This window comes from Sus scrofa, chromosome 9 (assembly GCF_000003025.6).
Source record: "Sus scrofa isolate TJ Tabasco breed Duroc chromosome 9, Sscrofa11.1, whole genome shotgun sequence".
Classification (NCBI taxonomy): Eukaryota; Metazoa; Chordata; class Mammalia; order Artiodactyla; family Suidae; genus Sus; species Sus scrofa.
The window spans coordinates 68,432,960-68,449,425 of NC_010451.4; the positions used below are offsets into that span (position 1 = coordinate 68,432,960).

The 16,466-nt window shown below is 37.9% G+C and overlaps 1 protein-coding gene across 23 annotated transcripts in view; it reads left to right on the plus strand.

Annotated features, from left to right (window-relative positions):
* ADAM22 (ADAM metallopeptidase domain 22) overlaps positions 1-16,466 on the plus strand; it is a 237,305-nt gene that overhangs the window by 179,937 nt on the left and 40,902 nt on the right. For all 23 annotated transcript variants that reach the window (XM_021063337.1, XM_021063339.1, XM_021063338.1 and 20 more), the window contains 7 exons: positions 965-1,036; positions 1,258-1,350; positions 5,372-5,452; positions 8,591-8,641; positions 8,866-8,929; positions 10,365-10,470; positions 13,158-13,277. In XM_021063337.1, coding sequence (XP_020918996.1) covers positions 965-1,036; positions 1,258-1,350; positions 5,372-5,452; positions 8,591-8,641; positions 8,866-8,929; positions 10,365-10,470; positions 13,158-13,277 — 587 coding nt within the window. The remainder of the gene's footprint in view (positions 1-964; positions 1,037-1,257; positions 1,351-5,371; positions 5,453-8,590; positions 8,642-8,865; positions 8,930-10,364; positions 10,471-13,157; positions 13,278-16,466) is intronic.

Sequence of the window (16,466 nt, forward strand, 5' to 3'; positions counted from 1 at the left end):
GTTGCTTTCTTGATTTTGTTTTGTTTTTTCCCTCTAGTTGATTAAGAAAGTGTGTGTGTGTGTGTGTGGCTGCTAATAGGTGTGTATTCACTTCCTTTCTAAAATATGCAAATCTATTTTAACTTTTGAATGAATATTATACACCTGGAACGTAGCAACTATTTACTGTTTACTAATTTTGCTTATCACCATAAGAAAAATTATACTCAAAAGATAATAAAATCAGTGGAAAGTTAAAAAAATAAAACAGTCTTAAAATATACTCTTGTACAGGCCAAAAAGTGCTTCCATGTCTGAGGCAAATTATTATTTCTGTTTTCTGCAGAGCTATGCTAACTGGAAGAGCTCTATTTTGTGTTAAGTAAATCAATGGATTTATTAATTTTGGTGATGTTTCCTTTTTGTCCGTGAAATAATTTTTGCTTCACAAGAAAATACAGTTAATAAAAGGCTTTTCAGATTATTGAACTTGATCCTTACAACAATTCATTATGTAGATGGGAAGCTAATAATATTATTATTCCTGTTTCAAATATTAAAACACTTGGGCTCTTGAGATGGCAAGCCACTTGCCCAGGATAAGTGACAGGGCCATGATTTGCATCCAGACATTCTGACTCCATATCCCTTGCTTCCTCTTTGGAATGAAATTTCAGGGGTTCATCTGGTTTGGTTTTAGTCAGTGGCTTCATCCATCATCTTTTATTTTGATGGCACTTATCAGACCCTACATGGTATGTATGTTTTATATATAAATACAGTTAAATCTGAAATGGAAACAATGTTAAGACACTTATGTTCTAAAGTTTCTGGGTCTAAAATTCCTAAGTCCTACTTTGTAGTTTAGGAAAATAAAAATATATTTTGGAATGACCGACAGGCCGGAAGTGTAGGTGTAGCACTCGTGGTCTCTCATAAGGCCTTTGGTGTTTGATTTTTCTATACTTTGGTTTTTATCCCACAGCTTCTCGATCCTCCTGAGTGTGGCAATGGCTTCATTGAAACTGGAGAGGAGTGTGACTGTGGGACCCCAGCAGTAAGTCTTTGGGTGTTTGGCTGATTGCTTTAGGCTATTTGGGGTTGTTCCTGGTCCGTGCACTGAGACATACAGAGCAAGTGTTAGCCCTAGAAATTCCAAAACATCTGTGGAAGAGAGATGGTTATTGTGAGGTTGCCTGGTTATTTTAGAAAATACCCTGGTACTTTCAGGAGAATGACACCATTTTCTGATGTTTTGCAAATGTTTATATTCCTTAGGAATGTGTCCTTGAAGGAGCAGAGTGCTGTAAGAAATGCACCTTGACTCAAGACTCACAGTGCAGCGATGGTCTTTGTTGTAAAAAGTGCAAGGTAAATAAATGCGGATTAATATCCAGCTGAAAGAAAGAGGACATCGTTGATGAAATTGTTAAGCTAGGTCAGGGTAGGCTACGAACAATAGTAAGAGCTCACATATATTGAGTGACGAAGGGCTAGGTGCTTTACAGGAGCCTCACAAATCTTGTGAGGTGTAGTTACTATTTTTATTCCCATTAAATAGATGAGAACACTGAGGTTTGTAGGGATTAAATAGTTTTCCCACAGTCTTATACCAAGTAAGTCAGGAGCTAGGACTTAACCTTTGTAATCCCAGAGTTGGTCCTCTCTCTACTGCCTCCCTGAAGAGTGTGCACTTCCTTCCTTTCTTTCTTTTTTTCTTTTTTGGGCCACACCCACAGCATATGGAGGTTCCCAGGCTAGGGGTTGAATCAGAGCTGTAGCTGCCAGCCTACACCATGGCCACAGCAACTTGGGATCCGAGCCATGTCTGAGACCTACACCACAGCTCATGGCAATGCTGGATCCTTAACCCACTTAGTGAAGCCAGGGGTCAAACCTGCATCCTCATGGATACTAGTCGGCTTTGTTAACCACTGAGCCATGAAGGGAACTCCAAGAGTGTGCACTTTAAATGAAACCACTTATATCAGTAGAGAAAAAAAATGTATTTAATATTGATAATTAATAATAATAATAATATAAGGTAATATAACTTGAATGAAAGTATTCTTTGAATGATGTGTTTCTTATTTTGTAAAGCCAAGGGCCTATTCAGTAGATCCTTCTTTTCTTGGTGCTCACTCAGCCTGGTACATCCCTTGCATTAGATGCTGAGGGAACAAAAGAAATTCCTTTAGACATTAAAACACCATTCCTGTGTTGTGCATGAAAGTTTAATGCATCTTTACACACCTTGTCTATTTTCATCCTCCCAACAGTATCCACATACTTGTCCTCAAATATGTAAATCTACATCGAGACTTGAGTTATTTGGGGCTTACCTTGCTCAAAGCAATCTATTTCTTTCTTCTCTACTCATATATAATCAGATACAATATTCTACACTATTTCTGAGGTTTCATATCTTTCTCTCCCTTCAGTCTGTACATTTTATGGAGGCAATAATTGGTGCAAGTTCTTAGTAAATATTTGTCGAATGAATGGATAACTCTCCACAGCACTCTCTGACTGATCATTTGCTGATTGACTAACTTTAATAAGAGCAGATGAAATATGAACCTATCCATCATATTAAGTACCCTGTTCCACGCCAGAGATTGTGCTAAGTACTTTTAAATGACATTATCGTATATTCCTAACAGTGGCACTGTTGACATTTTTGGCCAGATAATTCTTTATTGTGAGGGTGTGTCTCATGCCTGCTAGTGTATTTTCCGCATCCTTGACTTTTGCCTACTAGAAACCAGCAGTGTCTTCCCAGGCATGACACCAGAATGTCTCCAGACATTGCCAAGTGTCGCCTAGTTGAGGCTTCTGTCTTAGATAATACTCATAGCCACACGCTGGGGATGGGCATTATTATCCAGGTTTTTCCAGTTGAGCCACCCCCATTTCATGGAATCAGAATAACCTGCCTAGGCTCACTTAGTCAATAAGAAATAAATGTGCAATTACATCCCAGATCTGCTGGCAGTCATTTCTGTTGTTTCCACTTTCCCACTGTGTCTCTGGCAGCATTTTAAGACAAGCAAGGCACTGGCAGAGTTCTCTGAAAGCACTCTCTAAAAGAGGAAGATTAAACCAAATGCAAAACAGACATTCTTTCATTTTGGCTACTTCAGCTGTTTATTCTGTCAGTGTCTCTAACTACCGTCTAGAGATTCCCAATCATTTACTCTAATCCTCAATATTTAAGTCTACCCATCCATGAAATGCATTTAATGATGACATTTTTTTCCCTTGGATTTGTAGAATTGGGCTATTTGTGATATAATTATTGCAAGGAACAAGTACAAAATAATCAGATAAAATGGCATGATTAACTATCCCAGAATAGAAGTTACAGCTTTACTGGTCAGGTACACTTTCTCTGCCCCACACCCACACTGGCCTCCCCCTCTGGGCTCCTCGAGGAACCAGAGAGAGGCAGGAGATTGAATGGGGGGAGGGAACAGAAGAACAAAATGAGCAATTACTTGTACCCCTATTTTCTTCTCTCTGTGTTTATAATAGTGTTTCTATAAGCCATTTGGCAAGCATCTTTTGTAAAGGACCAAGTGGTAAATAGTTCAAGCTTTGTGGATTATAATAAGGTCTCTCAGTGACTCAAGGCTGCCTTTGAAAGCTGCCATCAATAATACAGGAAGACATGGATGGGGTAGTGTTCAAATAAAACTTTATTTATAAAAACAGGCAGCCAAACAGAGTTTGTCCTCAAACTCTAAGGTGGGGACCCCTGGTGTAAAATCTTGCTTCTTTGCCTGTATAGTCTTCTCCTTTTGTTAGTATGTACATTCCAAGAGGGCAGGGAATGTACTTTATCCCTGCACTTAGGACCAGTCCTCCTTCACTGTGCTTGCTTTCGGAAGTTTCCTCACAGTTCCTAAGCATTTGTACTCCCATATAAACCCTGCCTTAAATCCACTCCTCTTTCTACCTCAGAAGTTCTAGAATTGTAGCTCGTACCAATCCTAAGGAGAAAGAACCAGAGTCTATGAACTTATCTTGCTTGTTTCCTTATTTTCATGGCCTTTTCACCCCCCCCCCAAAAAGGTAAGTTCCTTGCCAGCAGGACTCTTGTGCTTTGCTCTCCACTGAATCTCTAGCGGCTAGGAAATGCCTGGCACATTTTAAGTGCCTGGTAAATATCTGATGAATGAATGAATGACTGAACATAAATTTTGTTTGGATCTTTCGAAAAATATCTGTTGAACTCGTGATTGGAGTTGGCAGTGTGTTGTTCATATTTTGTGAGCAAGAGGAAACTTAAATGCCTGGAAGGGTCGTGTGCAAGGGAGAGATGAAAATGTGTGTGTTAGGGTGGGTGGGGTTGGTGGGATTGTCCAGAATATTGTGCATGTTTGTGTGAGCAGAGATAAAAGCATGGAAGGATCCAGCCTCAAATATTAATATTTTGAAACAGGAAAGAGAATGGGATTGAAGAGGAGAGACAGATAATAACTTAATATATTTTTGCTTATTTTGTTATAATGAATACTCTTGCAATTTATAAATCCAGCAAATCCAACAATTTATTTGTACAACTCAGAAATATTGGAGTTGAAAACAGACCAAAAAATTCTCATACACAGGTACAAATAATAAAAAACTTTTAAAAAGGGAGTTCCCGGTATGGCTCAGCAGGTTAAGGACCCGACATAGTGTCCATGAGGACGTGAATGCAAACCCTGGCCTTGCTCAGTGGGTTGAGTATCTGGTCTTGCTGGACGCTATGGTATGTGTTGCAGGGGGGATTGGATCTGGTGTTGGGATGGCTGTGATGTAGACTGGCAGCTGCAGCTCTGATTCAGCCCCTAGCCTGGGAACTTCCATACATTGCAGGTACGGCCCTAAGAAGAAAAAAAAAAGGGAATGAAAGACCAAGCTATAGATCTATATAAAAATGAGGCAGGAGGGAAGGTAAAAGAAAGCATGAGAGGAAATAGCTTTTGCAATTCAGCCCAACATGCAGCTTCAGATTCTTGGCCAATGAGGTAAAAAAGAATAATATGGTAAAGGTGCCAGTAAGAATGAAGGGTAAAGTGAAAATCCAAAAGCTGTTTGGAAAGAAGAATTACTAGAACTTGGACTGACTTGTCCTTCTGGTCCAGATGTACCATCAAGCACATCCTATTTTAGCAAAATCTTGTAAAGCTTATGTGTGATAACTGCACATTGCTTTGTCTGTGAGAAACTCTCTCTGAGAACCTTTAAACATTTCATGCAGCGACTGTGGTTTGCACAGATTGCCACCTTAAACTGCTTTAAGATATCCCCATCCAGAAAAACTATTCCTTTTGCTTTTTCAAAGGTGATGCTGTGAGAGTTTTTTCCTTCAACAGTTTTGCCTATTGATTTTTGTTCATTTTAGTTTCAGCCTATGGGAACTGTGTGCCGAGAAGCAGTAAATGATTGTGATATTCGTGAAACATGCTCAGGAAATTCAAGCCAGGTAATTTATAAATGATTTCTCTAAACCTAGTGTGGGGGAAGTAGGAGTATGTTTAGTGTACTGATCCCCAGGTGACATGCAAATGGACAAGATATTCATGTTTGTCTTTCATGTCACCTCTCGCTCTCCTTTTTTAAATTTTTCAGGAATTGAAGTTTCAGTAATCAAAGCTTAGGGAGATATATGACATGCTTAATGTTGAACTAACCTAATACTGTAGAAATGCCTTAGCTGTTTTATTTTCTTCTTAAGTAGAGAGTCAAAGGCCTTTGCCTTTTAATCTATCTAGTGAAGGAGGAAATAAAGACTCTCTTCTGCTGGTTCCCATAGCAGTCAACCAGAGCCATTGGTGGTGTCGTAGTTAGCATAGCTGCCTTCCCATAGCAGTCAACCAAATCAGAGAGACCCAAGAATACTGGGTTCTGTGAAGGGACCTGTTTATCAGCCTTGGCTCTTGTTTATCTGAGACAACTTGCCTTTAATAGCTGCTCTAGAATTTACTATCATGTAGGTGTCAATAGAGAAGATAGGGAAGTTGATGGACTTTGACAGGGGTTCACAGATTTCAGTGTATGTGTATGCAGACAGTCCTTGCTTTGCATAGTAGGGCAGAAACATAAAAATGGACATGCAAGCAGAAACCATGTAAAGTCATCCTAGTAACCAACAGAAAAAATTACCATTGTTCTGTGATTTTTAGATAATGTTAGATTACTAAAAACTCTCTTACTGTTGGTTTTAAATAAATAGGGAAATGAAAAAATAAAGTAATAAGTATTTAGCACATTCAATTAAAACAAACATTGAAAATTATTTTATTTTCTTGTTAAAAAAACCCCTCAGGAGTAGTTTGAGCTGTGCTTGCCTTCTCCTGGTCATAAACCTTATGATACTCAGTGAGCATCTTCTCTATGCCTGATTCAGTCACCACAGTCCTTTCTAGTTAGGATCAGCTTTTGACATTTTATCCTTTGTACTTTCAATGTCATGAAATAGTTCCAAGAGATGTGAAGTTGTGAATGTGAAGCTTTTTGCTGAATAGGGAATCAACGTTCCATCCCCATAGTCAGCAATTTTCTTCTATAACGTCATTCACATTTGGTTTCAATTTATCTCCCAGTGTCATCACTTTTCCTTTCTTTGCTGCACTCTCACCTCTGGGGCCAGTTTCCTCTTTCAATTATCTGACATTGTGAGATGGCACATGGTATCACCCAGAGACAGAGAGACAACAAGCTACATACTTTGTTGTTTGTGCATGAACTGAATGAGCAGATGCTTAGTGAACTGACAGAGTTTAAAAAGGAATGACTCAAGAGTCATTGACCATGATGGGCATCTCTCATTTACCTAGCAGCCAGTGAACAGAAGAGCTAGTAGCAAAGTTTGTGCTCTGTGCAATTACAGTTAATCTGCTCTGGTAACTGAAATTGGAACTGTGTCCTTGGGGGTAAGGGTGTTGTTTAACAAAACCGTGGTGACTGAAATTCATGCGTATTGGAGCCATGCAAAGTGAAGACTGCCTGTATCATTTTTCCCTAGAGAAGAGGGATTTAGTAGAGGTCTGTCTACTTTAACCATTAAGAATGCTTTATTTTAAAGGTAGTCATCCTAAGAGGTTAAAGTTCTTTCATCTAAAAGCATTTTCTTTTCTTACCATCTAATTAGCATTGGTTTTCTAAGCTAACACCTAGTAATGATGAGGACACGATGAAAAATTACCTCATTGGCTCTGGGAAGGAAAGTATATTGGAGCAACTTCTTGGAACTTGATTATACAATAAGAAGGGATTTTAAAAGAATTCTAAATCCACAATCCTATCAACAAAACGGAAACAGATCATGGACATGGAGAACAGACTTGCATTTGCTAGGGAGGAGGCGTGAGAGAAGGGGAGTTTGGGGTTGGTAGATGCAAACTATTACATTTAGAATAGATAAGTAATGGGGTCCTATTGTACAGCACAGGGAACTGTGTATAGTCTCCTGGATTAGAACAGGATGGAAGATGGCATGAGAAAAAAAGAATATATATATTATTTGTATTTTATATTATATATGCGTGTACAGCTGGGTCATTTCATTGTAGTGCAGAAATTGAAGGAACATCTTTAATAAAACATTTTAAAAAATAAAAATAAAAATGTAAAAAAAAAAAAGAATTCTAAATCTAAAAATAATATTAGTACAGAGATGCTCCTATTCCACTGATTGGTTGTAACAGTGTAAATTTGAGATAATTATAAGTGAATATTTTAGTACATTGGTTATATTGTTTGTTAGCTCAGGGGAATGTGTTACAGCTCTAAAGATGATACCTACAAAAATGTTGATTATGACATGAGGAACTATGTATGATGACAGTAAAGGGATTAAAGAGAATATAAAACATTATCTATAACCTGATTATACTTATGTTTAAAAAAGTCACATTTTGAGGAAAAGGTAGAGAAAAATGTACCAGAATATAAAAAATATAGTTATCTTTGAGTGGTAGAAATATGATAGAATATTGTCTTTTATTTTTCTTACTTTTTTACTTTTCATAGATTTTCTCAAATGAGAATGTAATTACTATAATGATAGGGAAAATGTGTAATAAATTTTAAAATTACACTGTGTTTATATCCACATAAGAATGCTTTGCAATCTTTTCTGCAGTTACTACAAGGCGAAAAAAGGCAGGGTTGGTGGCTATAAAGCATGTCTTTTTCTAACCTGTCCAGGAAAAAGGTTTGCTTGAGCGTCATTGGAAATGTAAGGGCTGCACTATTTCTACTGGTGAAAAAGAGAAAACCACGGCATCCTTCTTGCTTTTGTTTTGTATTTTTGTTTTCTTGGCTCTGAGGACTAAAGTGTCTGTATAAGTTAGCTGAGTCATTGCTGTCAGTTCTTCTTCATTGTAGATAAGGATTTACAAATGAACTACTTTTGCCTTTGGTAGGTCCATATTTTTAGGGAAAAATGCACCAATTGTTGCATTTTCTTTTGTTTTCTCTTGATCTTTTTTGTTTTTATCTTCAGATGGTTTGAGAGACCACCCCTTACCATCAAACTTCATTTTAAAAATGAAAACATTAAAGGAATTCTTGATGTTTTGCAGTGCATTTGGTTCATAGCTCTGTTTTCTTTTCCTAGTGTGCCCCCAATATTCATAAAATGGATGGCTATTCATGTGATGGTGTCCAGGTAGGTAGCTTCATCTTTACCAGAATGTTTCACATGTACCAGCAGAGAAGAAATACTGAAGTCTTATCAAAGTAAGAGGAGCATATGAAATGTTTTGTGATCAACTCTGAAAATAAAAGGGCTTTACAATCCTCATCTATTGATTTTCCTCATCATACTTACTTTTTCAGTTATCTGATGGAAGCAGACATCATGTCACTAATGGGTATGCTTTTCCATTTTAGGGAATTTGCTTTGGAGGAAGATGCAAAACCAGGGATAGACAATGCAAGTACATCTGGGGGCAAAGTGAGTAAATAGGATGGCTTGATCATTTGCAAAGTATCGGTATCAGGCCCGAGGACATATGAGCTGGAAGTAAATTTTAACCACTTTATGACAAGGGGATTTCAAAGCCACTGCCAATCTTCGCAGGGGCACTTTTGTAGAAATTAGAGAAAGGTACCTGGCTAGATGGCAGTGCCTGTGGACAGAAATTGCCTTTGCTGCCAGGCAGGTAAAATCCACTCCCGGCATGCAGCTTGGAGAATAGAGCAGACCTGTATGTCAGCTTCTCATATGCTGTCCTCAGCTGGGTGTCTTTGGCAAAACCCATACAACACATGGGATGGACATGGACCCTGGACTCTTGGATAAGAACTGTAGCATTTTAGCCAGAATTGCTTCTTCTCCCTTAACTCTCTTTTTTAAACTCCACCTGCCTATCCTAGTTACAGGTGAATTTCTGCTGATGTGGTTCTGCCATATCAGAAAGAAATGTCAACGTTATTCCTTTCAAAATTTATTGCATTTTTCAGAGAGAAATATGTAATGTTTATATCTAAACCATATTTCATTTGAATATATATTTAAATGTTACTTTTTCCCTGAAGTATTAGTGGCCCTTTTGAAAACACTTTGTGTTTTAAACTCTTTCGAAAGATAATTTGTAGTAGAAAGCAAGCTATAAAGATAATGATATCAAATCATTAATTGTCACAAATAATGGCTGCAATCTTTTAAGAAGGGAGGTCTATGCTCTCAGAAACACTGAGATAGGAGAAGAATTTAGTTATGTAGGTTTATGCTCTGGACAAAGAAATATGGTTTTTGCTTCCTCCCCTTGAGAAAAGGATAGTGGCTAACAGCAAGAAGTAGGAAAAGAAACCACACACACACACACACACACACACACACCAACAGCCATCTCTTGATTAGTTTGTGAATGTTGTTTTGATCTAACTCTTGGGTTATCCATCAATTAGCCTTGGCTTTAAGAAAATTAAAGTCCTAACAAAGATGCTTACATGACTTAAAAATGTTATTTACAATGTTATTTAAATGTGGTTAAAAGAATAAAAAAAATTATAGCTGTTTAGAATAGATGAACAAGGTGGAAATACTGCTGTTTCTTCACTTTTTAATTCTAAATCCTAGTGCACCCCTCTTTGTCTTTATGGTTCATAAAAGTTGCTGAGTGGGAAGTCCATGCTTTATATTTGGCACCGAGATTAAAGCATCTTTATTCAGTGAACCATTTGGTAGCGTCTTCCCCTAATTATTGACCAAATTCTACAGAGTGTTGCGCTATAAGGGAACTCCTGTGAACCGCGGGTGCAGGTGTTGGACCTGATAACATTGCAGTGAAGGGCAGTCCCTCACCGGGGTTTCTCACCTACTAGAGACATGTTGAGTAGCTCACATGGAATATCCCTCACTGATAGAAAACTCTGTTCTGCTTCAGAGGTGACAGCATCAGATAAGTACTGCTATGAGAAACTGAATATCGAAGGCACTGAGAAGGGTAACTGTGGGAAAGACAAAGACACATGGATACAGTGCAACAAACGGTGAGAATTTAGTGAGTGTATCCCTTAGTTACAAGCCCTGATTTATTTTTATTTTTATTTTTATTAGAGTATAGTTGATTTCCAGAGCTTTGGTCCTCTGAGTGACCAGGGACTTTCTTGTTTTCTGCACCCCACAAAGCACTCTATTACCTTTTCACTTCCTCTCTTCCCAAGTGCCAGCCTCATCTTTGCAAGAAAGCTCCCAAGTCTTAACATGCATCCTGAGCTCTGCCCTAAGGCTCAGGCTGTGCCTTTAGCTGCCTCAGGACTTTCTCACCTAGAAGCACCTGCCAGCATCTCAATGGCAACAGAAGTTAAAGTCAACAGAATATGTGCTCGATGCTGTAGATTGAATTAACTGGCTCTGACTTTTATAAATGACTCCTTTTGCCAAAGGTCTTACTCTCTCACTATACTGTTTAGAAGCTTCAGGATGATACCTGATGCCACCTTCCCTCTGCCTCATTGTCCAAATGCCAAATCATGTTCTTTCTTCCATTTTATTCCTCCATAATTTGGCTTTAATTCAGTTCTTCATTTCCTTCCCTGTCACATTATCCCAATTAAGACCTATATTAACTCTTCAACTATTATAAAAGCCTCCGAATCATTTTCTATGCCCGTGGTCTCTAGTATACACCCATCAGAATAACCTTTTCCTAAATCTTTTTGACTATATCATTTTTTTTTCAAATTTCATCGGTTCCACATACTAAATTAATAGTAAGAATAATAACAGTATATCTATTGAGTGCACACTGTGTGCTAAGCACTTTACATAAACTATGTCATTTAATCTTTAAGGCATTTGGCACCGATTTATGATTTACGATTTATGGAGGAGGAAACTGAGACACAAGTTGGTTTTTTTTTTTTTTTTTTTTTTTTTTTTGCCATGGCATGCAGTGGCTTGATGTGGGATCTCAGGGTGAAAGCACCAAGTCCTAACCACTAGACCACCAGGGAACTCCTGAGGCACAGTGATTGATTTGGCCAAGGTCATGTATTTAGGGTATAATAGAAGCAGAACTAGAATTCTGGCAGTCTGATGTAGGATCTCTTTCTTAACCACTTTGCTGACGTCCTACTGTCTTATTTAACAAGCAAAATGGAACCTCAGCTTAGCACTGTATCTCCTCCACAATTTGCCCCCAACCTATATTTTTTGCTTTTTCTTCTCTGCCTTTCCAAATTCTAGAAAATTTGCCATTTCTAATACAGTTTATTGTCCTACCTCCACACATGTGCTTGTGCTGTTCATTCCTCATGAAGTGCCTTTTACACTCGCTCCATCACCAGTCAAAACTGTCCAGCCTCAGAGCCCCCAACTAGACACTTTCTCTGTAAATTATTTCTGGATTTACTCTAGAAAGAGTTATCTCCCTCTTCTCTACTGAACTCCCACAGCCCTTTGTATTATTTTTTATGGCTCTTTTCTCCAATTCTGTGTTTTATAGTTATTTAATGTGTATGATTTCTCTTCTCACCCAGAGTATGATTTCTTTGAGGATAAAAATTATTTTTTTCTAATTTTTAATATATCTTAAAGTGTTTGGTAAATGCCAACAAAAATGTTGAATGAGTATCTTTTCTGTATTGGAAAAGCATTTTTGTTTATGGTAGGTGCAATGAAATGATGACATAACTTTAAAAAAATTTTTTGAGATAGAATTAATATATTTTCTGTTTTTTGATAGATAGAATTCTTAATTTTTCTTTTTCTATCTGATAAAGCCTAATATTTCTAAATATAATCTTGCTGGCCTGCTAATCAGTCTTCACAAGATATTTATTAGAGTATGTGTTTATTGTCATCTGTAAAAACAATTAAATATGTTAATAGAAAATATGTAAGATAGTATTAACACAAAAATGTTTTACGTGTTAAATTAGATTTTTGGGAGTTCCCGTCGTGGCGCAGTGGTTAACGAATCCAACTAGGAACCACGAGGTTGCGGGTTCGGTCCCTGCCCTTGCTCAGTGGGTTAATGATCCGGCGTTGCCGTGAGCTGTGGTGTAGGTTGCAGACGCGGCTTGGATCCCTAGTTGCTGTGGCTCTGGCATAGATTGGCAGCTACAGCTCTGATTCGACCCCTAGCCTGGGAACCTCCATATGCCGCGGGAGTGGCCCAAAAAAATAGCAAAAAAAAAGGACAACAAAATTAAAAAATAAATTAGATTTTTGTGTGATAGCTGGGGGAATAGTGAAATACATTGAAAAAGGGATCATGAGCCTATGTGGTTGAGAATCTACAAAACATATGTAATATATAATCTCTTTAATTCTGGTGCAACAGGTTGAAGAAAGACCTGTATTCTCAAAGAATATTCATCTGAAGTTCATTCAATCACTTATCAAGTGTTCAAAAACTGCTTTAGTATATCCAGTGATGTGTGGTGGGGAAGAGATTCTTGATGTAAAAGTTTATTTGATGGGTGATTTCCTTTAGAGAAATACTAAATGAACAGTAGTGGAAAAGCTAAGCGTTTGGGAGAAGACACCTTTTAAAGCAAGGGGTAAACTAATTTGGGCTTATTTTATTTTGCTTATAATTTGAGGAAATAATATAGTTATTGATAAAAAAACAAATCCTAAACAGAGATAAGTTTGCTGCGCTAACTGTACAGAGTTTGCTGTGTCTTTGTGGAAAGAAGTAAAGTAAATACTTGGTACTTTTTAAACACAGGGATGTGCTTTGTGGTTACCTTTTGTGTACCAACATTGGGAACATCCCGAGGCTTGGTGAGCTCGATGGTGAAATCACATCTACCTTAGTTGTGCAGCAGGGAAGAACGTTAAACTGCAGGTAATTGTCTAACCATTCTATGAGAACATTAGTCATGTTTTTTCCCCCCAGGGATTCTGTTTTCAGTTCTGGTATATGTTATTAAGATGAAATAGACACTAGTCTATAGAGGTAATAGAAAAAGAGATGAAAAGGACATAAGAATTAGTTAAATGTGGTATATGATGGCCAGAGTTATGTTTAACTGGTCAGTAAAGTTTTACAGAGTGCAGTTTGCATTTCATTCTCATTAAGGAAAATGAAAGATAATTTCTAGGTAAATCTGTAGATGAAATATATGCATCTTCTTTTGCTCCCTTCTGAAATCCCACTAAAATGACACTAAATGGATTTTTTTTTTAAGCCATGCCTGCAGGATATGGAAGTTTTGGGGTCTGTGATCAAACCCACACCACAGCAGTGACCCAAGCTGCTGCAGTGACAGTACTGGATTCTTAACCCACTGTGCCATGAGGGAGCTCCATCGAAATGGACTTTTTTTTTTTTAGAATTCATGTATCACAGGGAAGCAGAAAAGGGAAAGGAAACCATAACAGCAAAGTTTTAGAACGTGGAAAATAAATAGATGTGTGGCAAATGATTATCAAAACTGAGAAAGCTGAATTCCTGAGTCAGTAATGGGGAAAACCAAGACCTAACCCAATATATACTCTCAGTCCCTAAAGGCTCAAAAATGGGAGCATCATCTACTTCTGGAAGAGGGAGAAAGGAGTTGGGGATCAGGGAAGGAGCTAAAATAAAGATTTGTAAAGTTGTTAGGGAAGCTGCTCGAGCCACAGATTATTTCCCTGAATCAGCTAAACTGGGGATCGATCACCCTCCCATGAAAGATTTGCTCTTTACTGTCCCCAATGAATAAAACTGTAGATTTCTAAACAGAAGGACAGAAGTCAATATTGATATCAGGGTTAGAAAGAAGTGGCCTCATTGATATTCAGTCAGAAAGTCCTAGAATTTCCAATCATCTGTCTGGTGAATTTCCCAACTCAAATATGAGCAGATTATTGGATTTGTGAAGAAAGACAATAACATGAAAAAAAAAAAAAAGAGAGAGTGAGAGAGAGAGCAAGAGCAAGAGAGAGAGAGATAAAAACAAATAACCAGAAAAAACAACCACCAATCAACATTTATGAGAGATAAGATACTTCATTTTTACAATGAAGAACATTCAGAGAAGAAAGGAAAGACTGTTGGAAATTAAAAACATGATGGCAAAAATTAAACTCAATTTAATCATCTCCCAGAAAATAGGGCAAAAGAGGCAAAGAAAGGGAACATAGAGAAACCGTTCACCAAATTAGAATAGAACTAATAAAGAACAGAGAAAATAGCAGGGAGGAAATCAGCAAAGAGTAACTCCAAGAGTAACTCTTGAGCTGTTGGACTCGAATTTCCATATTGCCAGGCTCACCAAGTGCAAGGTACAGTAAGTGAAATTAGAGCCACATCAAAACATCTTAATGAAATTTCAGAACCTTAGCACAAAGAAAAGGATCCCAACGGTTTACAGAGAGGGGAAAGGGGGAAAAAAAAAAAGATTCAGGCATTAGAATGGTTTAGGAACTAGCCACAGGAGCCCTGGGATCCAGAAGACAATGGAGAAAATTATTTCCAAACTAGAATTCTGTACCCAGGCAAAATGTGAATCGAATGAGGGTAGAAGGTAGAGATACATTTAGATATGCAATTTTCTCCCCAGTTTACTCCGCTGTGTCCCTTCTTAGGAAGCTATTAGAAATTGTGCTCCTGGAGTTCCCATCATGGTTCAGTGGTGAACGAATCTGACTAACATCCATGAAGATGCAGTTTTGATCCCTGGCCTTGCTCAGTGGGTTAAGGATCTAGCATTGCTGTAAGCTGTGGTGGAGGTCGCAGACGTGGCTCAGATCCTTTGTGGCTGTGGTGTAGGTTAGCAGCTACAGCTCCAATTCCACCCCTAGCCTAGGAACTTCCATATGCCGCAACTGCGGCCCTAAAAAGCAAACAAAAAAAGAAAGAAATTGTGTTTCACTAAAATGAAGACGTAAACTAAGAAACATAGGGGATTTAGGAAACAAAGTACCCACCATGGAGAGACATGTCAACCCTCAAGATGTCCAGCTCTGTAGCAGGTACAGGGGCCAGCTAGGTCAGAGAGGGGCAGAGGAAACTCCAGGAGAGATTCTGGAAGATGAACTGATATTCAGACATGTCTTGAGTGGAGAGTTTGGCATTCAGAAGAGTTGGACTAATTTTCCATTAGTGATCAGTTCGTAGAAAAGTAGGCAAAGAAACAACAAACAAATAAGAGGGAAAACAAAAAGTTTTAGAAGGAAAAGGAAGGGTTTCATTACGGTGTACTAAATAACTAAATAACGTTTACATAGTCATAATGTGTAGGTTGTTACTGATTTAACTATTGATCAAACAGAATGTATGATAGAGATGAATTCTCAAGTTCCACAGAGGGAAGTCAACTGATAATACCTAAAATGGAAAAATTTAAAATAGTGACAGGAGTTCCTGTTGTGGCTCAGTGGAAACAAACTTGACTAATATCCAGGAAGATGCAAGTTTGATCCCTCGTCCGACTCAGTGGGTTAAAGGATTCAGCACTGCTATGAGCTGTGGTGTAGGTCCCAGACATGGCTCAGATCTGGCGTTGCTGTGGCTGTAGTATAGACTACCAGATGTAGCTCTGGTTGACCCCTAGCCTGGGAACTTCCATATGCCATGGGTGCGGCCCTAAAAAGCAGGAAAAAAAATATGGTGACACAAACCCATTATTTAAAGATGAATGACAAAAGAATCAATGAAGAGTAGAAAGTTGTTTCTGCCCCCTGGGTGGTGGATATTTGGAGGAGAAAGGCAGTGGATTGCTTTGTTCCATTTAAAAAATCAGTTCATCTGTTTAACTCTTAAAACCATGTGCATGTATAATTTTTTATAAAAATAAATATATAAATAAAAAGAATGGAGAGTTTTGCAGTAGCATTAACATTGTACCATATGAATGAATTGATTATGAATATGCATTTTTGAGTTTCTATCCTGTTTATTTTTTACTCCTACATAATATGTGGGCTTGCTATATTGAATAGCTGTTGTCATAGTTTAGCTGTTCTCAAATATACAGTTGATCCTTGAATAACTCCAATTTGAACTTCAAGGGTCCACTTTTATATTGTTGGTTTTTTTTTTTTTTTTTCA